Genomic DNA, 21249 nt, shown 5'->3' with positions numbered 1-21249 from the left:
AGGTTGGTAAATGAATGAATGCTCGACACAGCAAGCTTGTTGCATGTGGTGTTTATCGAGCTCCTCTGCGTCTCCTAGATACTGCAACCTCGACGTGTCGAGATGGTACATTACCACCGCTCCGCTAAGAACGAGGATGAGTGCATTCTTGTGTGGATGGAATCCCATGATACTGCAGTAAGGACCCCGTTCTACCAACTCATGGTGGTCGGCGCCTCCAACCATGTCGATGAAGTTATCCTCATCCGAGTCCCAGGAATGCTCAGAGTAAGACGGTGTGGCCCAGTCGTCCTGCGCATCATTGTCGGTCAAGCTGACTGGTCCACCACTGCTTCCAACAATCCTCCATGTCACCTTCGGCTGTATTTTAAGAGTGCGAATCATGTGGACATGCAGGTCGACGCTGGAGTCATGTGATAATGTCCAACCTAGTTGTCCATCGGCCAGTTCAAATAGCATCCATACTTTTAGCTGTGAATTCTTAGTCGCCACATAATGTACCCCTCTCTCATAGCTTGCTAAGACCGAATTTTTGGGCAGCGACCACCAGCTTTTTGGACCGCAGGGTTCCCCCTGGAAGCTGGACCATGTCATGAGTTACCTTCGAGGGGCGTAGGATCACAAGGACGCTATTTTGGCAATGCATGTAGACAGACCCATGCCAGTAATTAGATGAATGAAATAGGCCCCTGTAGCCAGGGGCGGACCCAGGAAAAATTATGAGCGGGGGCAAGAGAATTTTTTTTTTGATGATGCAAGGAGGGTGCTCCTGCCATTTCATATAGACAGGGAAAAGGAAAAATACAAAGTGGCCCGTTCTATTAAAAGAGAAACTAGGCTGAAAACCAAAAGAGAAAGTAAGAAGAGCAAAAAAGAACAAAGTCGATGCCGGTATACCAAAACACTACCACCAAATCGCGAGCGAGCAGCCCCCTGGGCGAAGGAAACAAAGGCTCGCCATCGCCGGAGGGGGTTGCCGGTGACAAGAAGAAAGAGTGCAGGGAGGAGGGGGGAGGAATACTGAATTTGGGCAGTTGCTCCGGGGAGGGAGTGGCATAGGGTCTGCATCGAAAATTTTAATATTCTTCTTACAAGTGAAAGTGAAACGATGAGTAAGAATGTATGGTCATATACTCATATTCATGGAATAATAAGGCAAAGGAAACGTCCCAAACTCCCAATAAACTAAAAATGGGGAGTTGGGGCTCCGGTTGAAGTGTGCTAGGATTCAAATATACTTCTTTGTAAACAAGTGTCTAAAATGTCTTATATTTGTTTATTACAAAGGGAGTAGTATAATAGATAATCCAAAGTAGAAAGTTGCAAACTTAAATCTATATGTCAATTTTATTCGAGGTAGAAAGTTGCAAACTTAAATCTATATGTCATAACCGAACTGCTTGAGCAGCTGAACTGATCTGATCATCCAAATGGGTAAAATATACACATAAATAGATGAGACGAACATGGTTTCTATAATAGAATTTGCAAACAAACAAAAAAGTTGCAAACAAAAAAAAACCCTAGATGACTTATATGGCATACCTTGGTGTCATGTAGAATTACGGAGTTGCAGAATAAACGGGGCTGTTTTGTGGCATCTTGCTCTGCAAGGCCGAGAGGGACGGATGACGGCAAGGCTGTGATTGCCTGTAGGGGCAACATCGCCGTGAGCCGGCGGCTGCATGATCGCTTCAGGGCAGAGATTAGGGCTTCGGCCGTCTCGTGCGTGCGTCAGGTGCGTTTGTATACGCTGAGATCTGGAGCGAGGCACCGAGCCGCAAGGCCACTGCGATCGAGTAAGCCAGGAAACGATGGAAACGCAGGCTGCGGGCTACATGCTACAGCAAATAATGGGCTGCTTCTTCATAGTTTAGAGTACGTGGGCTTCTGAAAATACAAAAGAAATTGTGGCAAGCGGGGGCAAAGTATTCGGCCTAGTGGGGGCACCCACGTATTTGGAGGACTATGCATACGCGGATGAAAAAAACGAGTGGGGGCAGCTGCCCCCACAACCTATAACGTGGGTTCGCCCCTGCCTGTAGCTCTCAGGCGTTCTACCAACCATGTCGTAGAGGTGCCGCGGTGCACAAAGTCCAGGCGTGAATTCTTGGTCCTCCCACTGCCCTGTGTATGACGAGTACATTAACATTGACAACACTTTTTTCGTGGTCTCCTCGAACTCCTCTGCTTGTGCTTCCTCGAGCGGCGGAACCTCGCCTTGCATTCTAGTTGCTAATAATGGCTCCTTGAGCAAGCCTCCCTTCGGAAAGCGGAACACATGGTAGTGGAACGACACGGCAGGGTCGAAAGCTAGGGATACGCCATACCTGCACCACGGCATCGATGGCGGCGGTAGACGAGTATATCGCGCTGTCGCCGGGTTGAGCACGTCGTAGTAGCCATTCCACTCCTTGAGGAGGAGGAGGCCATTGCAGGACTGGTATACTATCGCCTGGTGCGGGTAGATGGGGCCCGAAAGCCAGGCGCGCCGTGCATGGCTGGCGGCGCAAAGAATGATGTATTGGAGCGGCACCCGGTCTTGTTGACGAAGAGGCCAGGGAAGGCGCGCCGAGGGAAGTAGCGCTCAAGGGAGAGCCAGTGGTCGTCGTTGACGATGTCGCGCCATGCGCGGCACACGCACTAGGACGCGGAAACCTCACGCCCCGGCAGGCGGCGGAGGATGTCGAGGAGCACGTCCTAGGGCAAGCGCATGCCGTCGCCGTCTGCGTCCATCGCCGTGTGGATCGGTGGATCGAAGCTGCACGCACGCGCACAAGGAAACCTGGTAGTATATGCGATCTGATGGAAACCTGGAAGCCTGAAATATGCGATGTGATATCTGGGGCCAACTTAGCCTCCACGGATTTGATTGGAAAGAGACTTAGCCTCTAGGGCATCTAATTAAAAAAAGGCTTAATCTCTCCGGCATCTTAAAAAACTTAACCGCTACGGCTGTTTTCTTCTTCTTTGGGGCATTGTCGGCCGCATGAGGGCATGAGAGACCGGACACTAGTGTCGTGTCTGTTTTGCATGAATTTTTGCATGTTGGTAATTATCTTTATTCCTAATGGACGAGTTGGTTGAATAATACGGTTTATTTTCATTCCATCATTTTCAACCGTTTTTTTTTCGCTGGTTTTTTTCCGTCTCCGCTGCCCCCCTCCCCCCGCAAACGCACCAAAAAAACCCTCACGATTCCTGTCCCTACGAGACATCAAAGTCCCTCCAGTACGTACGACGTCCTTCGCCGCCGCCCCGTCTACGATCTCCCTGCCGCCGACCCTTGCGGCCGACTACGGACGAACTTCGATTCGTACCTAAGCCGCCGTCCGAGGGGAGACGCCGCCGCCGCGTCTCCAAGGCGGGGCGGTTTGATCCGCGTCTCCAGGTCGGGGCGGTTTGCCGCCGCGTCTCCAGGGCAGGGTGGTTTGATCCGCGTCTCCAGGTCGGGGCGGTTTGATCCCCTGTCGCCGCCGACGTTCGGGATCGCCGCCGCCGCCAAACTCTGGGAGACGCCGTCGCCGCCCTCCGAGGGCAGTGCGCTTTCAATCTCAGGTATGCTGCCTAGGTCTCATCCGGGACCTGGACGTAGTAAACTTTAGATGATCAAAACAAGGCGGGTCTACACATGTGTTTGTGTCATGACCTGGACGTAATAAACTTTTGTCGATCAAAACGGCTCCTGATGGATTACATCTCAGGACGCCATAAACTTTAGCCTGGCACAATGTTGGTCGTCTTGGACATCCGGATATTCAGAGATAAGCAGTCATGCAGTATCTAATATGTGGGCATTGCCAGTTCCCAGTTGATAGTTTGATCCACTTCCCCAGCTGAAGACTTCCGTTGCAACTAAAATGGGAAAAGGTAAGGAGGATTTGTAAGCGCATCCTAAAGAATTATAGACAAATTAGCTGTCGTACGAAACAGAAGAGAGGCATGCTACCTGAATTGGGAGAATACCCATTAGCCTGTGATACAGGGCAAGAGAGAAGATCAATAGGTATACGACCCTTGGTGTACTCCAAATTGAGCCTGGCACGACGACGGACGGCCTCGGCTGCGACCTCGTTAATGCTGGTGCAAATTGGCCATGAGGTACAGTGGTGCAAATTGGTGACCCATCTTCTCAGCAGCCATGGAGGAAGCCAAAGGAACCACCAGAGATGGAGAAGCGGTGCTGGAACCACCAGAGATGGGGAAGCGGTGCTGGGGTAGATCTCTTGTGCTGGAAAAGGACAAGAGATGTAATTCAGGTTACCCAGAAAACTGAATGTATACTTCAAGAGGAAAATCAGGTGTGCTTATTATACTTCAAGAGGAAAATCTGGTTTCCCAGAAAACTAAATGCAAACAGGTAAGTAATTCATGCAAGTACCTAAGCAAAATCAGGTGTGAACATCAGGTGTGCTTAGTATACTTCCATAGGAAACTCAGTCTGACCAGAAAACTGTATGCAGACAGGTAAGTTATATGAAGTCTATGTGAAGTACTGAAATTTCATATGAAGTGTATATGAAGTACTGAATGCAAACAGTTAAGTTATATGAAGTCTATATGAAGTAACTAAGCAAAATCCCTACTGAAAATGGTGACAACCAACAAGTCTATATATGAAGTACTGAAATTTCAATAAGTGTGCGTACTATACACACATCAAGTGTTTGTGCTCTTCAGCAACCATTGGCAATATCATATATAGGAAAGTCCATTTAAAAAATCAGATCACAAACCAGTAGCCATCTTGAAGTACTTTGGCACGATCTGATGAATAGCAACCTGCATTAAACCATCAGTAAATCTCTATTTTTTGCTGTCAATTCATAGGTACATATGGGGAATCCACAAAGCAAAGCAGCGGAACAAACGACTTTGTCAGATGTACCTCCAGGTATAACTTTGTCTATAAATCTTGCTGTATATGTCAAGCACTATCCCGCGCTGCTTTGCTGATGAGTAATGAAGTCGTTGCAGATCAAATGGAGGGGGCAAATGTTGATGAAATTTACCCAAGTAGTCCAGGTATGAGTTTGTGCGGATATAGTAATCATAATTTTATGCTTTTAATGTGATCAATTATACCCACGGTTTTACGAACATCCTTCAGAACGGAGGATACTTGAACAAACCGAACAACCGGTTCTTCCCCAACCGACTGATGGTGATAGCACAAATGTTCAACGACCTTCCCATCTGATTATAGGTGAGTATTAAACATAAAATGCTTAATTGACGCTCTTCAGTTAGCACTACACTGACTCGTTCTGTCCAATAACTGTTATTTTTACATCAAGCAGACAGCCCCGCAAAATGTAATGAACCTTCGTTTGTGCTTCCCAGTTGTCTCACACAAGTTTGTGCCACAGATGTAGCACAAAGTTCAAATGGTATTAACTGACGGCGGCATTTCTATGTAAACCGTATATCATGCTTACAGGGGTATTAACCCAGTTTATGGCTTTTGTGTTGTTCCAGTAGCTGAAGGTGCGTCTCATATACATGGAGGAAGACATGTGGGGATGAATGCGTCAATACGTGATGCCTTACAAGTTTTACCCGTGTCCGATGCAACATCCGATTACATGACTACAACATCTGGAGTGAATGTCACCAAACAAACTATGAAAGGTAAATTGTCTGACGAAAAAAGGGAGCAGATAAATGCCAGGAGACGAGCTGCTTATCGGAAGAAAAAACAGGATGATGCGTTCAAGCTCCATGATGACATTCAAACTTCCCTTACAATGTCTGGTATGAATGTTTGTTTTTAATCAATACGGTAAACAATTAATACATCATGCTTTTTTGGTTCGAAAAGTCTCACATGTTGCTCCTTCAATGACAATTAACTAGCTAGCATGCAACATAACGAGGAAAAGAGGGAGATAATAAACACGCGGAGGCGGGCAGCTTATCGGAAGAAAGATGATGAGGTTACCGTTGTACGGGAAGCAGTTGTGCAAAATGTTCTCCGGGCCCCTCTCGGTGATATTACTAATGGGTATCAACCAACCTCTGTGGACCTTGACGAAAAAAAGGAGCAGCTAAAAGCTCGGAGGCGAGCTACTTATCGGAAGAAAAAAGAGGACGCCGCCGTCAAGCATCTACATGAAAATCTGCCTGCCCTTGCGATATCAGCTATGAATATAGTATGTTTCAGCAGTACGATGATATATATAGGCCCTTTGTTGCAAACTATAAGGTTATTATCGGAAGATAAATGACGAGTGTACCACCTTCAATATACAAGCAGATGTGCAAAATGTTCGTAGGCCCGCTCTCAGTGATATCACTAATGGGTATAAAACATCCTTTGTGGACCTTGAAGATAAAAGGGAAGAGATAAAAGCTCGGAGGCGAGCTACTTATCGAAATAAAAAAGATGAGGCCGCCGTCAAGCATCTACATGAAAATCTGCCTGCCCTTACGGTATCAGGTTAGAATGTTTTCTGTTTCAGCACTGCAATTATATTACATACCCGCTCTGTTTCAGAATATATGGTTAATATATTTTTCATTCAACTCAACCATTTGAATCTTTGTCCAACCTTCAAAAATAAAACAACAATGAAACAAACTTCGTATTGTCGATATTGATATTTGTTGATATTCTACTAGCTTCATTCTTATTGACCAATGAAGTTCTGATTATGTTTTCACATTGCTGTATTACCAGCCAACCCAACTAGGTCGAGCAATACATCATTGTCACATGATGATGCAGTATTGCCTCCTTCCACTACACTCATATCTGGTGTCTTAACAAACGAGCAAATTGAGCAGAGAAACGCACGGAGGCGAGCAAGTTATCGGAAAAAAGTGGGTGACGGAACGATCGATCTTCAAGAAAAAAATCAGAAGCTGCGAGAATGGCGCATGCAACACCCTAAAACCATGACTTCGGATGAGAGGGGGGAGTCAAGTGCAAAGAGAAAGGCAAAGTATGCTGCAAAGAAAAACACCCCGTGTGCTGAATCGATCGCAATGCCACGTCCAGATTTAACTAGCACATTGTCCAACCCTCATGCACATTGTCCGACTCTCACGCTTTCAACCCTCGCGCAACAATACAGTGAACAAATAGAACATGCTCCTACCGTCAATGTTGTCCCCACATACATTCGCAACACCGAAACCGATGGTAGTTATCCTATCAACCATCATGTTTCATCATTTAATCATTCATCAGATATTTACAATGATTCAATAATGTTGTAGGTGCATACCTAAGTAGAACCTTCGCTGATGGTGCTATAGATGGCGACATCATCGAAATCAATGAGCACCTACAAAGTGCCGACCAGCAAACCAGTGATCCGGTAACAATAGCGGATAATGGAGTGGACGAGCAGAGTCATGAGTCCAGAGCTCGGCGTAGGACGAGAGAGCAAGCTTGCAAGTGCAGTATGGCGGTGAAGAAGCGTCGGGAGAATATTGGCAAGCAAAAAACATGTACGCATGTACCACGTGGTGAGAGGAATGCTCTACTAGATCGCCGTAATGAAAGGTTTGCAGGTAGGGTGAAGACCCAGACCATCGGTTCCATCTCCAAACCGGAAATGACCGAGATCGGACAACCTGTCGTAGTTGAAGCACACGGTAACTCGACCTCATCTAGCACGCCGGAGTACATGATCAGAAGTGAAGGTAACACTCCCATCCTTACTCTCCTTGCGTCCCTTGAGACTGAACCCTCATTTATTGGTTTCGCACCTGATCAGACGACATGGACGCTTACCTTAGTCGTCTCATGAATGAGGATGTCAACCCTGACAGCCTCTTTGACGATGAGTATTACCTGTTTGCTGGTGAAGGTATGTACACCCACTTGAGCAACATCCACCCGTTGGGAATATCACACTAATTATAAGCCATTGTTTACAGGCTCAGATGCTGATGACATGGAGCACGACGAATTGGAAGACTCAAGTCACAATACCTATGTCGACCATGATCCATTGGACTATGTCTACTCAAACCTCCCAGACCACACACACATACTGAAGCACGCCGCAAATTGCGATCACTGCAAGGCCAAGAAGTTTGTGTCCGAGGCCCCGGGATTCTGCTGTCGCAGTGGGCAGATCCAGCTGAAGCAACCGGAGCCCATCCCGGAGCTAATGAGGCTTTGGTCTAGCATGGATGCGGACTCAAGGCATTTTCGGGAGAACATATGGTTCTTCAACGGCCACTTCTCCTTCACAACCCTCGGCGTCAGCCTTGATGAAAGCTACACAAACATGAAGTCTGGGGTGTACACGTTCCGGGCGCACGGCACCATCTACCACAACATTCATTCCTTCGGGCCAACATCACGTCCAGAGCATCTACAGTTGTACTTCTACGACGACGACCCAGGCCTAACCCATCGCAAGGCTGCCACCGAGCAATTAGACCAGGATGTCGTCAGAAAGTTAGTGGACATACTCAGGGAAAACCCATACTCCCAGCAGTTTAGGAGTTTGGGTGCGCACAGGGACAACCTCGACGATTATAGGATAGACCTCAACACTGACCAGAGACTAGACCAACGGAAGTATAATAGACCTCTGTCATCTGAGGTCGCTGCAATTTGGGTGGAGGGCACTGACCTAGCGAAGAGGTTCGACCGTAGGATTACACTTTGCGGGAATGACAACCAGAGGCATAGTATACATGTGACGGCTGGCTCGTATGACCCGCTCTCTTACCCACTCTCCTACCCAAGAGGGGAGCTTGGTTGGCACCCGAAACTTCCTAAACGTGATGTCCCTTGGCCAGTTGTGCAACAACCAAGAGGTAGGTGTGATGATGATGATGATGACGATGCAGGTAAGCCTTATGCGTATTCTGTCGTTTAGATGAATTGTATACTTCTCATATGAATCTTAATGTCCGCGTTACTCATCCATTTGCAGAGGGGAATAGCAGGTTATGCGTCTCGGTGAGAGACTACTACTGTTACATGCTCCAGACATGACCTGGGATATTCAATCCCATACTCTGTGGAGCACGATTGCTCCAGCAATGGGGGGTGGACATGTAAATCAAGATTGAGAGTTGTAGGTTGAAATGGTACAGGAAGAACCAGACAAAGATCCGTGCCGACCTGTATAAAGGAGTTGTTGATGCAATTACATCCGGGGAGACCTAGGCAAGCGCTGTTGGAGTAAGGATAGTGCTCCCTGGAACGTACCCAGGTGGCGACCGCGACATGAAGCGGAGGCATATGGATGCCATGGAAATTGTCCATACCTATGGGAAGCCTGACATCTTCTTGACCATTACCTGCAACCCTAACTGGGAAGAGATAATGAATGAGTTGTTTCCTGGCCAGACAGCGCAAGACCGACCTGATCTTGTGGCTCGTGTGTTCCATGGCAAGCTAGAGGCTATGAAAGAGATGTTGTTCAAGAAGAATATCCTGGGTGTTGTTGTCGCACATGTATACGTAGTCGAGTTCCAGAAGAGGGGCCTCCCCCATGCACACTTTTTGTTGATCATGGATTCTGCCTATAAGCTTGTTGTTCCAGAGCAGTATGACCGGCTCATTTCTGCCGAGCTCCCAGACAAGCAGAAGTATTCTGAACTCCACGCCTTGGTGGTGAAACATATGATGCATGGACCATGCGGTGCTCTCAACCCAAAAAATGTGTGCATGCAACAGAATGAGTGCAAGTGCAGATACCCGCGGCCGTTCAATGAAAACACAGCACAGGGCAAGGACTCATACCCAGTTTATCGTCGTCGAGATAATGGTCGGTAGGCTAAGGTCCGGAGTAAAATGTTTGACAACAGATGGGTTGTGCCGTATAACCCTTACCTTCTGCAGATGTTCAATTGCCACATCAACGTTGAGGTTTGCTCTAGCATAAAGGCCGTTAAATACCTTTACAAGTACATATACAAGGGCCATGATAGGGCTTCTTTCAGCATCGACCAGCCCAACGCCGATGGTAATATTGATGAGATCAAAAGATACGTAGACGCGAGGTGGGTTACTCCTCCAGAGGCGATGTGGAGGATATTTGGCTTCCCCTTGTCTGCCAATGACCCGCCTGTCCTACAGTTGCCTCTTCATCTCCCGAATATGGACAGGGTGGCATTCAATGAGAAAGCTCACTTGACCGACATAGTCGCCTCTGAGAATGCTTCCAAATCCATGTTGACAGAGTATCTCAAAGCTAACCAAAACCACCCGTGGGCTAGGAATATAGTGTACAAGGATTTTCCTGGAAGGTTCACATGGAAGAAGGGTAAGAAGTATTGGAAAGAGCGGGTGGAGCGTTATTAGATAGGTCGAATTGTGTCTGCTAATCCTGCAGAGGGGGAGCGATACTATCTGCGTGTGCTGCTAAACCATGTTGCTGGCAAGACATCCTATGAGGACCTGCTCACCGTGGACGGTAGGCTATGCGGGAGCTTTAGAGAGGCTGCCGAAAGGTTGGGACTCATCGAGGCAGATAACACGCTCGACGACTATCTTACCGAGGCAGAGCAGTGGGCGATGCCATGTTCGCTCAAGAAGCTCTTTGCAACAATTTTGGTGCACTGTGAGCCAGGCGACTGTTGGGGAACGTTGCAGAAAACAAAAATTTTCCTACGGTTTCACCAAGATCCATCTATGAGTTCATCTAGCAACGAGTGATTAGATGCATCTACGTACCTTGTAGATCGCGAGCGGAAGCGTTCAAAGAACGGGGATGATGTAGTCGAACACGACGTGATTCAAATCACCGATGATCTTAGCACCGAACGGACGATGCCTCCGCGTTCAACACACGTACGGAACGGATGACGTCTCCTCCTTTCTTGATCCATCAAGGGGGGAAGAGAGGTTGATGAAGATCCAGCAGCACGACGGCGTGGTGGTGGATGCAGGGCGTCACAGTAGCAGGGCTTCGCCTATACTACGAGAGGGAGACGTAACGGGGAGAGAGGAAGCACCAAAGGCTGAGGTTATGAAATCCTCCCTCTCCTCAACTATATATAGGAGGGCCAAGGGGGGGTGGTGCGCAGCCTAGGAGATCTGATCTCCTAGGTGCGGCGGCCAGGGGAGGTTTCCCTCCCCCCCAAGGCACTCAGGGGTGCCTTCCACTAGTGGGACTCCTCCCATATGGAAACCCTAGGCGCATGGGCCTAGTAGGGCTGGTGCCCTTGGCCCATGTAGGCCAAGGCGCACCCCCTACAGCCCATGTGGCCCCCCGAGACAGGTGGCCCCACCCGGTGGGCCCACGGGACCCCTCCGGTGGTCCCGGTACAATACCGATAACCCCGAAACTTGTCCCGATGCCCGAAACAGCACTTCCTATATATAATTCTTTACCTCCGGACCATTCCGGAACTCCTCATGACGTCCCGGATCTCATCCGGGACTCCGAACAACATTCGGGTTCCTGCATATACATATCTTCACAACCCTAGCGTCACCGAACCTTAAGTGTGTAGACCCTACGGGTTCGGGAGACAAGCAGACATGACCGAGACGACTCTCCGGTCAATAACCAACAGCGGGATCTGGATACCCATGATGGCTCCCACATGCTCCATGAAGATCTCATCGGATGAACCACGATGTCGAGGATTAATCAACCCCGTATACAATTCCCTTTGTCAATCGGTATGTTACTTGCCCGAAACTCGATCGTCGGTATCCCAATACCTTGTTCAATCTCGTTACCGGCAAGTCACTTTACTCGTACTGTAACGCATGATCCCGTGATCAACCACTTGGTCACCTTGAGCTCATCATGATGATGCATTACCGAGTGGGCCCAGTGATACCTCTCCGTTATATGGAGTGACAAATCCCAGTCTCGATCCGTGTCAACCCAACAGACACTTTCGGAGATACCTATAATGCACCTTTATAGTCACCCAGTTACGTTGTGACGTTTGATACACCCAAAGCACTCCTACGGTATCCGGGAGTTACACGATCTCATGGTCAAAGGAAAAGATACTTGACATTGGAAAAGCTCTAGCAAACGAACTACACGATCTTTGTGCTATGCTTAGGATTGGGTCTTGTCCATCACATCATTCTCCTAATGATGTGATCCCGTTATCAATGACATCCAATGTCCATAGCCAGGAAATCATGACTATCTGTTGATCAACGAGCTAGTCAACTAGAGGCTTACTAGGGACATATTATGGTCTATGTATTCACACGTGTATTACGATTTCCGGATAATACAGTTATAGCATGAATAAAGACAATTATCATGAACAAAGAAATATAATAATAATGCTTTTATTATTGCCTCTAGGGCATATTTCCAACAGTCTCCCACTTGCACTAGAGTCAATAATCTAGTTACATTGTGATGAATCGAACACCCATGGAATTCTGGTGTTGATCATGTTTTGCCCTAGGGAGAGGTTTAGTCAACGGATCTGCTACATTCAGGTCCGTATGTACTTTACAAATCTCTATGTCTCCATTTTGAACATTTTCACGAATGGAGTTGAAGCGACACTTGATGTGCCTTGTCTTCTTGTGAAACCTGGGCTCCTTGGCAAGTGCAATAGCTCCAGTGTTGTCACAAAAGAGTTTGATTGGCCCCGACGCATTGGGTATGACTCCTAGGTCGGTGATGAACTCCTTCACCCATATTGCTTCATGTGCTGCCTCCGAGGCTGCCATGTACTCCGCTTCACATGTAGATCCCGCCACGACGCTCTGTTTGCAGCTGCACCAGCTCACTGCTCCACCATTCAACATATACACGTATCCGGTTTGTGACTTAGAGTCATCCAGATCTGTGTCGAAGCTAGCGTCGACGTAACCCTTTACGACGAGCTCTTCGTCACCTCCATAAACGAGAAACATGTCCTTTGTCCTTTTCAGGTACTTCAGGATATTCTTGACCGCTGTCCAGTGTTCCTTGCCGGGATTACTTTGGTACCTTCCTACCAAACTTACGGCAAGGTTTACATCAGGTCTGGTACACAGCATGGCATACATAATAGAACCTATGGCTGAGGCATAGGGGATGATACTCATCTCTTCTATCTCTTCTGCCGTGGTCGGGCATTGAGCTGAGCTCAATCTCACACCTTGCAAAACAGGCAAGAACCCTTTCTTGGACTGATCCATTTTGAACTTCTTCAAAATCTTATCAAGGTATGTGCTTTGTGAAAGACCTATGAGGCGTCTTGATCTATCTCTGCAGATCTTGATGCCTAATATATAAGCAGCTTCTCCAAGGTCCTTCATTGAAAAACTTTTATTCAAGTAGGCCTTGATGCGGTCCAAGAGTTCTATATCATTTCCCATCAAAAGTATGTCATCTACATATAATATGAGAAATGCTACAGAGCTCCCACTCACTTTCTTGTAAACGCAGGCTTCTCCATAAGTCTGCGTAAACTCAAACGCTTTGATCATCTCATCAAAGCGAATGTTCCAACTCCAAGATGCTTGCACCAGCCCATAAATCGAGCGTTGGAGCTTGCACACCTTGTCAGCATTCTTAGGATCGAAGAAACCTTCCGGCTGCATCATATACAACTCTTCCTTAAGGAAACTATTAAGGAATGCCGTTTTGACGTCCATTTGCCATATCTCATAATCGTAGAATGCGGCAATTGCTAACGTGATTCGGACAGACTTTAGCTTCGCTACCGGTGAGAAAGTCTCATCGTAGTCAACCCCTTGAACTTGTCGATAACCCTTAGCGACAAGCCGAGCTTTATAGATGGTCACATTACCATCCGCGTCTGTCTTCTTCTTAAAGATCCGTGTATTTTCTATGGCTCGCCGTTCAACGGGCAAGTCAGTCAAAGTCCATACTTCGTTTTCATACATGGATCTTATCTCGGATTTCATGGCTTCTAGCCATTTGTCGGAATCCGGGCCTGCCTCGCTTCTTCATAGTTCGAAGGTTCACTGTTGTCTAACAACATGATTTCCAAGACAGGGTTGCCGTACCACTCTGGTGCGGAACGTGTCCTTGTGGACTTTCGAATTTTAGTAGGAGCTTGATCAGAAGTATCTTGATCATCATCAATAACTTCCTCTCTAGTCGGTGCAGGCGCCTCAGGAACATTTTCTTGAGTTGCGCCATTTTCCGGTTCAAGAGGCAATACTTCATCAAGTTCTACTTTCCTCCCACTTACTTCTTTCGAGAGAAACTCTTTCTCTAGAAAGGATCCATTCTTGGCAACAAAGATCTTGCCTTCAGATCTGAGGTAGAAGATATACCCAATGGTTTCTTTAGGGTATCCTATGAAGACGCATTTTTCCGATTTGGGTTCGAGCTTTTCAGGTTGAAGTTTCCTGACATAAGCATCGCATCCCCAAACTTTTAGAAACGACAGCTTAGGTTTCTTCCCAAACCATAATTCAAACGGTGTCGTCTCAACGGATTTCGACGGAGCCCTATTTAAAGTGAATGCGGCAGTCTCTAAAGCATAGCCCCAAAAAGATAGCGGTAAGTCGGTAAGAGACATCATAGATCGCACCATATCTAATAGAGTGCGATTACGACGTTCGGACACACCATTACGCTGAGGTGTTCCAGGCGGCGTGAGTTGTGAAACTATTCCACATTTTCTTAAGTGTGTGCCAAATTCGTGACTCAAGTATTCTCCTCCACGATCTGATCGTAGAAACTTGATTTTCCTATCACGTTGATTCTCAACTTCACTCTGAAATTCCTTGAACTTTTCAAAGGTTTCAGACTTGTGTTTCATTAAGTATACATACCCATATCTACTTAAGTCATCAGTGAGGGTGAGAACATAACGATAGCCACCGCGAGCCTCAACACTCATTGGACCGCACACATCAGTATGTATGATTTCCAATAAGTTGGTTGCTCGCTCCATTGTTCCTGAGAACGGAGTCTTGGTCATTTTTCCCATGAGGCATGGTTCGCATGTGTCAAATGATTCATAATCAAGAGACTCTAAAAGTCCATCTGCATGGAGCTTCTTCATGCGTTTGACACCTATGTGACCAAGGCGGCAGTGCCACAAGTATGTGGGACTATCATTATCAACCTTACATCTTTTGGTACTCACACTATGAACATGTGTAGTAATACGCTCGAGATTCATTAAGAATAAACCATTGACCATCGGAGCATGACCATAAAACATATCTCTCATATAAATAGAACAACCATTATTCTCGGATTTAAATGAGTAGCCATCTCGTATTAAACGAGATCCTGATACAATGTTCATGCTCAGACATGGCACTAAATAACAATTATTGAGGTTTATAACTAATCCCGTAGGTAAATGTAGAGGTAGCGTGCCGACGGCGATCACATCGACCTTGGAACCATTCCCGACGCGCATCGTCACCTCGTCCTTCTCCAGTTTTCGTTTATTCCGCAGCTCCTGTGGTGAGTTACAAATATGAGCAACGGCACCGGTATCAAATACCCAGGAGTTACTTCGAGTACTGGTAAGGTACACATCAATTACATGTATATCACATATACCTTTTGTTTTGCCGGCCTTCTTGTCCGCTAAGTATTTGGGGCAGTTCCGCTTTCAGTGACCCTTCCCTTTGCAATAAAAGCACTCTGTCTCAGGCTTGGGTCCATTCTTTGACTTCTTCCCGATAGCTTGCTTGCCGGGCGCAGCAACTTCCTTGCCGTCCTTCTTGAAGTTCTTTTTACCCTTGCCCTTTTGAACTTAGTGGTTTTATTCATCATCAACACTTGATGTTCCTTCTTGACTTCTACCTCTGCTGATTTCAGCATAGCAAATACTTCAGGAATGGTCTTTACCATCCCCTGCATATTGAAGTTCATCACAAAGCTCTTGTAGCTTGGTGGAAGCGACTGGAGTATTCTGTCAATGACCGCGTCATCCGGGAGATTAACTCCCAGCTGAGTCAAGCGGTTATGTAACCCAGACATAGTGAGTATGTGCTCACTGACAGAACTATTTTCCTCCATCTTACAGCTGAAGAATTTGTCGGAGACTTCATATCTCTCGACCCGGGCATGAGCTTGGAAAACCATTTTCAGCTCTTCGAACATCTCATATGCTCCATGTCTCTCAAAACGCTTTTGGAGCCCCGGTTCTAAGCTGTAAAGCATGCCGCACTGAACGAGGGAGTAGTCATTAGTACGTGTCTGCCAAGCGTTCATAGCGTCTTGGTTCTGTGGGACGGGTGGATCACCTAGCGGTGCTTGTAGGACATAATATTTCTTGGCAGCTATGAGGATGATCCTCAGGTTCCGGACCCAGTCCGTATAGTTGCTGCCATCGTCTTTCAGCTTGGTTTTCTCTAGGAACGCGTTGAAATTGAATACAACGTTGGCCATTTGATCTACAGGACATATTGTAAAGATTTTAGACTAAGTTCATGATAATTAAGTTCATCTAATCAAATTATTAATGAACTCCCACTTAGATAGACATCCCTCTTCTAGTCATCTAAGTATAACATGATCCGAGTTAGCTAGGCCGTGTCCGATCATCACGTGACACGGACTAGTCAACGTCGGTGAACATCTTCATGTTGATCGTATCTTCTATACGACTCATGCTCGACCTTTCGGTCTTCTGTGTTCCGAGGCCATGTCTATGCACATGCTAGGCTCGTCAAGTCAACCTAAGTGTATTGCGTGTGTAAATCTGTCTTACACCCGTTGTATGTGAACGTAAGGATCTATCACACCCGATCATCACGTGGTGCTTCGAAACGACGAACTGTAGCAACGGTGCACAGTTAGGGGGAACACTTTCTTGAAATTATTATGAGGGATCATCTTATTTACTACCGTCGTTCTAAGCAAACAAGATGCAAAACATGATAAACATCACATGCAATCAAATAATAATAGTGACATGATATGGCCAATATCACATAGCTCCTTTGATCTCCATCTTGGGGCTCCATGATCATTCTGTCACCGTCATACTCATCGACATGTAAGTTGTGATTCCTATTACAATAGCATGAACATCTCATACATCACATATAGATCATTCATCATTCATCACAACTTTGGCCATATCACATCACATAGCATACCCTGCAAAAACAAGTTTAGACGTTCTCTAATTGATGTTTGCATGTTTTACGTGGCTGCTATGGGTTTCTAGCAAGAACGTTTCTTACCTACGCAAAGACCACAACGTGATATGCCAATTGCTATTTACCCTTCATAAGGACCCTTTTCATCGAATCCGATCCGACTAAAGTAGGAGAGACAGACACCCGCTAGCCACCTTATGCAACTAGTGCATGTCAGTCGGTGGAACCTGTCTCACATAAGAGTACGTGTAAGGTCGGTCCGGGCCGCTTCATCCCACGATGCCGCCGAATCAAGATAAGACTAGTAACGGCAAGCATATTGAACAAAATCAACGCCCACAACGACTTTGTGTTCTACTCGTGCAAGAGAACTACGCATAGACCTAGCTCATGATGCCACTGTTGGGGAAAGTTGCAGAAAACAAAAATTTTCCTACGGTTTCACCAAGATCCATCTATGAGTTCATCTAGCAACAAGTGATTAGATGCATCTACGTACCTTGTAGATCGCGAGCGGAAGCGTTCAAAGAACGGGGATGATGTAGTCGAACACGACGTGATTCAAATCACCGATGATCTTAGCACCGAACGGACGATGCCTCCGCGTTCAACACACGTACGGAACGGATGAAGTCTCCTCCTTTCTTGATCCAGCAAGGGGGGAAGAGAGGTTGATGAAGATCCAGCAGCACGACGGCGTGGTGGTGGATGCAGGGCGTCACAGTAGCAGGGCTTCGCCTATACTACGAGAGGGAGACGTAACGGGGAGAGAGGAAGCACCAAAGGCTGAGGTTATGAAATCCTCCCTCTCCTCAACTATATATAGGAGGGCCAAGGGGGGGTGGTGCGCAGCCTAGGAGATCTGATCTCCTAGGTGCGGCGGCCAGGGGAGGTTTCCCTCCCCCCCAAGGCACTCAGGGGTGCCTTCCACTAGTGGGACTCCTCCCATATGGAAACCCTAGGCGCATGGGCCTAGTAGGGCTGGTGCCCTTGGCCCATGTAGGCCAAGGCGCACCCCCTACAGCCCATGTGGCCCCCCGAGACAGGTGGCCCCACCCGGTGGGCCCACGGGACCCCTCCGGTGGTCCCGGTACAATACCGATAACCCCGAAACTTGTCCCGATGCCCGAAACAGCACTTCCTATATATAATTCTTTACCTCCGGACCATTCCGGAACTCCTCGTGACGTCCGGGATCTCATCCGGGACTCCGAACAACATTCGGGTTCCTGCATATACATATCTTCACAACCCTAGCGTCACCGAACCTTAAGTGTGTAGACCCTACGGGTTCGGGAGACAAGCAGACATGACCGAGACGACTCTCCGGTCAATAACCAACAGCGGGATCTGGATACCCATGATGGCTCCCACATGCTCCACGAAGATCTCATCGGATGAACCACGATGTCGAGGATTAATCAACCCCGTATACAATTCCCTTTGTCAATCGGTATGTTACTTGCCCGAAACTCGATCGTCGGTATCCCAATACCTTGTTCAATCTCGTTACCGGCAAGTCACTTTACTCGTACCGTAACGCATGATCCCGTGATCAACCACTTGGTCACCTTGAGCTCATCATGATGATGCATTACCGAGTGGGCCCAGTGATACCTCTCCGTTATATGGAGTGACAAATCCCAGTCTCGATCCGTGTCAACCCAACAGACACTTTCGGAGATACCTGTAATGCACCTTTAGTCACCCAGTTACGTTGTGACGTTTGATACACCCAAAGCACTCCTACGGTATCCGGGAGTTACACGATCTCATGGTCAAAGGAAAAGATACTTGACATTGGAAAAGCTCTAGCAAACGAACTACACGATCTTTGTGCTATGCTTAGGATTGGGTCTTGTCCATCACATCATTCTCCTAATGATGTGATCCCGTTATCAATGACATCCAATGTCCATAGCCAGGAAATCATGACTATCTGTTGATCAACGAGCTAGTCAACTAGAGGCTTACTAGGGACATATTATGGTCTATGTATTCACACGTGTATTACGATTTCCGGATAATACAGTTATAGCATGAATAAAGACAATTATCATGAACAAAGAAATATAATAATAATGCTTTTATTATTGCCTCTAGGGCATATTTCCAACAGCGACGTGCGTGGCTTATGGGATAGGAACTTCGAGCCTATGTCTGATGACTATCGGCGATCACACACGTGCTCGATTGAGGTGGAACAGATGGTGTTGCTTGACATTAGGGGTATGTTGCAGTCCATGGGCAAAGACATAGCTGATTTCGCTCTTCCATGCATTGACGAAGCGTTCGACCCAACCGAGGGCGAGGCCAGAGAAGTGATCGAGGAATCCAATGTCGATTTTGACATCAACGACACTTAATTGGCTTCGTCGCTAAACTCAGAGCAGAGGGCTGCATACGATGCGATACTAGCTTCTGTTGAACACGGTGATGGGGGTGTGTTCTTTGTTGATGGCCCGGGAGGTACAGGGAAGACCTTCCTATATAGGGCGCTGCTCGCCAAGGTTTGAAGCGAGGGAAGCATCGCTATCGCTACCGCGACGTCAGGCGTCGCCGCTTCTATCATGCCTGGAGGCAGGACTGCCCACTCGTGGTTCAAGATCCCGTTGAGCTGCGACGATGGCGCCTCATGCACCTTCACGAAGCAAAGTGGTACCGTCAAGCTACTAAGGATGGCCTCATTGATACTATGGGATGAGGCCACCATGACTAAGCGACAAGCGGTCGAGGCATTGGACAACAACATGCGTGACATCATGGGAAGACGGGACCGACCCTTTGGAGGAAAAACTGTTGTGTTTGGCGGGGACTTCAGACAGGTGCTTCCGGTCGTCAGGAGGGGGTCCCGGGGTCAGATAATCGATGCAACCCTCCGAAGTTCACACCTCTGGAAGGGTATGCGCCAGCTAAGGCTCATCACCAACATGAGGGCTCATAATGACACCTGGTTTGGGGATTACTTGCTAAGGGTAGGCAATGGCACCGAGGAAGTTGACGATCAAGCAAACATACGACTCCTTGAAGATATTTGTGTGCCATCTACAGGCGAGGGTGACGACCCGGAGAAGCTGATTGACCATGTGTTCCCAAGACTAGATGAGAACATGTCCGATCCGAATTACATGACTTCACGCGCAATCCTCTCCACCACGAACGACAACGTCGACAAGATAAACATACGCATGGTAGAGCGTTTTCGGGGAGAAGAAGTAATCTACCATAGCTTTGACAGTGCAGAAGACGACCCGTATGGCTACTATGCTCCCGAGTTCCTAAATGGATTGACTCCCAATGGTCTGCCTCCGCATGCACTCAAACTGAAGCTCAACTGCCCTGTCATACTTCTGAGGAACATTGATCCGGCTAATGGTCTGTGTAACGGGACGAGGCTTGTGGTGCGAGGTTTTGAGAGGAACGGCATCGACGCAGAAATAGTGATCGGACACGCAGGTAGGAGGGCATTCCTTCCTCGAATACCCCTATGCCCGTCTGACAACGACATGTTTCCATTCAAGTTCAAGAGGAATCAATTTCCTGTAAGGCTTAGCTTTGCTATGACGATTAACAAGGCTCAAGGACAGACGATTCCGATTGTTGGCGTGTACCTACCTAATCCGGTGTTCTCTCATGGTCAACTCTATGTCGCATTGTCTCGAGCCACCGCGAAGAAAAATATAAAGATCCTCATTGAGAAGGAGAAGGAGAAGGAGAATGCCAAGAAGCAAAGCGGTAAATCTAAGAAGCGAAAAAGACCTGTCTTGTCCTTACAGACCTCGACGAAGAACATCGTCTATAAGGAAGTCCTTATAGGCTAAAGTCCGCTCTTAGATATGACAGAGGATTTACTCTTATGCTACAGATAATTTGGTGCTTTCGATGTTCTTGTACAGATCTCTATATTTTGATGTTAGCAATTGAACTTTATTATGTTTATACTACAAGGCGTGATTTAATAATATTGCCTCAAATTTGAGACTTTGCAAGTTTCCAAGTTTTGCTGTATGTGACATTATTTTCCGTTTTGTTGGTTTGCTTATGTATATTATTCTTTTGTTGTTTTGTAATCAATCATCTACAACATCTAAACTCGCCTTTGTTTTCTTGTACAAATAATGCACACTGCCTGGGTCACTCCGTTGTTGTAAAACTAGAATCCACTGGAGTGTTCTACATTATATAAATATTTATGATGCGGCCCCAAAGCATGCACAGTCAATGTTATTATTATTTTACTATTTATTTATTTCCCTTAT

The 21249-nt window shown here is 47.0% G+C and overlaps 3 protein-coding genes across 3 annotated transcripts; all 3 read left to right on the top strand.

The window, feature by feature from the left end:
* Positions 1 to 4276: 4276 nt before the first annotated feature.
* Positions 4277 to 6444, top strand: LOC147982052 (uncharacterized). Its single transcript, XM_087517270.1, has 8 exons — positions 4277 to 4360; positions 4831 to 4894; positions 4978 to 5025; positions 5111 to 5206; positions 5301 to 5390; positions 5479 to 5754; positions 5857 to 6156; positions 6254 to 6444. Exons 1-8 carry the CDS (start codon positions 4277 to 4279, stop codon positions 6442 to 6444), a joined length of 1149 nt encoding a protein of 382 aa, XP_087373396.1.
* A 1285-nt stretch (positions 6445 to 7729) lies between these two features.
* LOC147982051 (uncharacterized) lies at positions 7730 to 19356 on the top strand. Its single transcript, XM_087516187.1, has 6 exons — positions 7730 to 7817; positions 7888 to 8814; positions 9183 to 9718; positions 9815 to 10238; positions 10308 to 10535; positions 19094 to 19356. Exons 1-6 carry the CDS (start codon positions 7730 to 7732, stop codon positions 19354 to 19356), a joined length of 2466 nt encoding a protein of 821 aa, XP_087372313.1.
* A 204-nt stretch (positions 19357 to 19560) lies between these two features.
* Positions 19561 to 20811, top strand: LOC147982050 (uncharacterized). Its single transcript, XM_087516186.1, has one exon. It carries the CDS (start codon positions 19561 to 19563, stop codon positions 20809 to 20811), a length of 1251 nt encoding a protein of 416 aa, XP_087372312.1.
* Positions 20812 to 21249: the final 438 nt, after the last annotated feature.

This window comes from Triticum urartu, chromosome 3A (assembly GCF_056163025.1).
Source record: "Triticum urartu cultivar PI428250 chromosome 3A, HENAU_Tu73, whole genome shotgun sequence".
Classification (NCBI taxonomy): Eukaryota; Viridiplantae; Streptophyta; class Magnoliopsida; order Poales; family Poaceae; genus Triticum; species Triticum urartu.
This window is presented reverse-complemented; position numbering and strand designations above follow the sequence as displayed.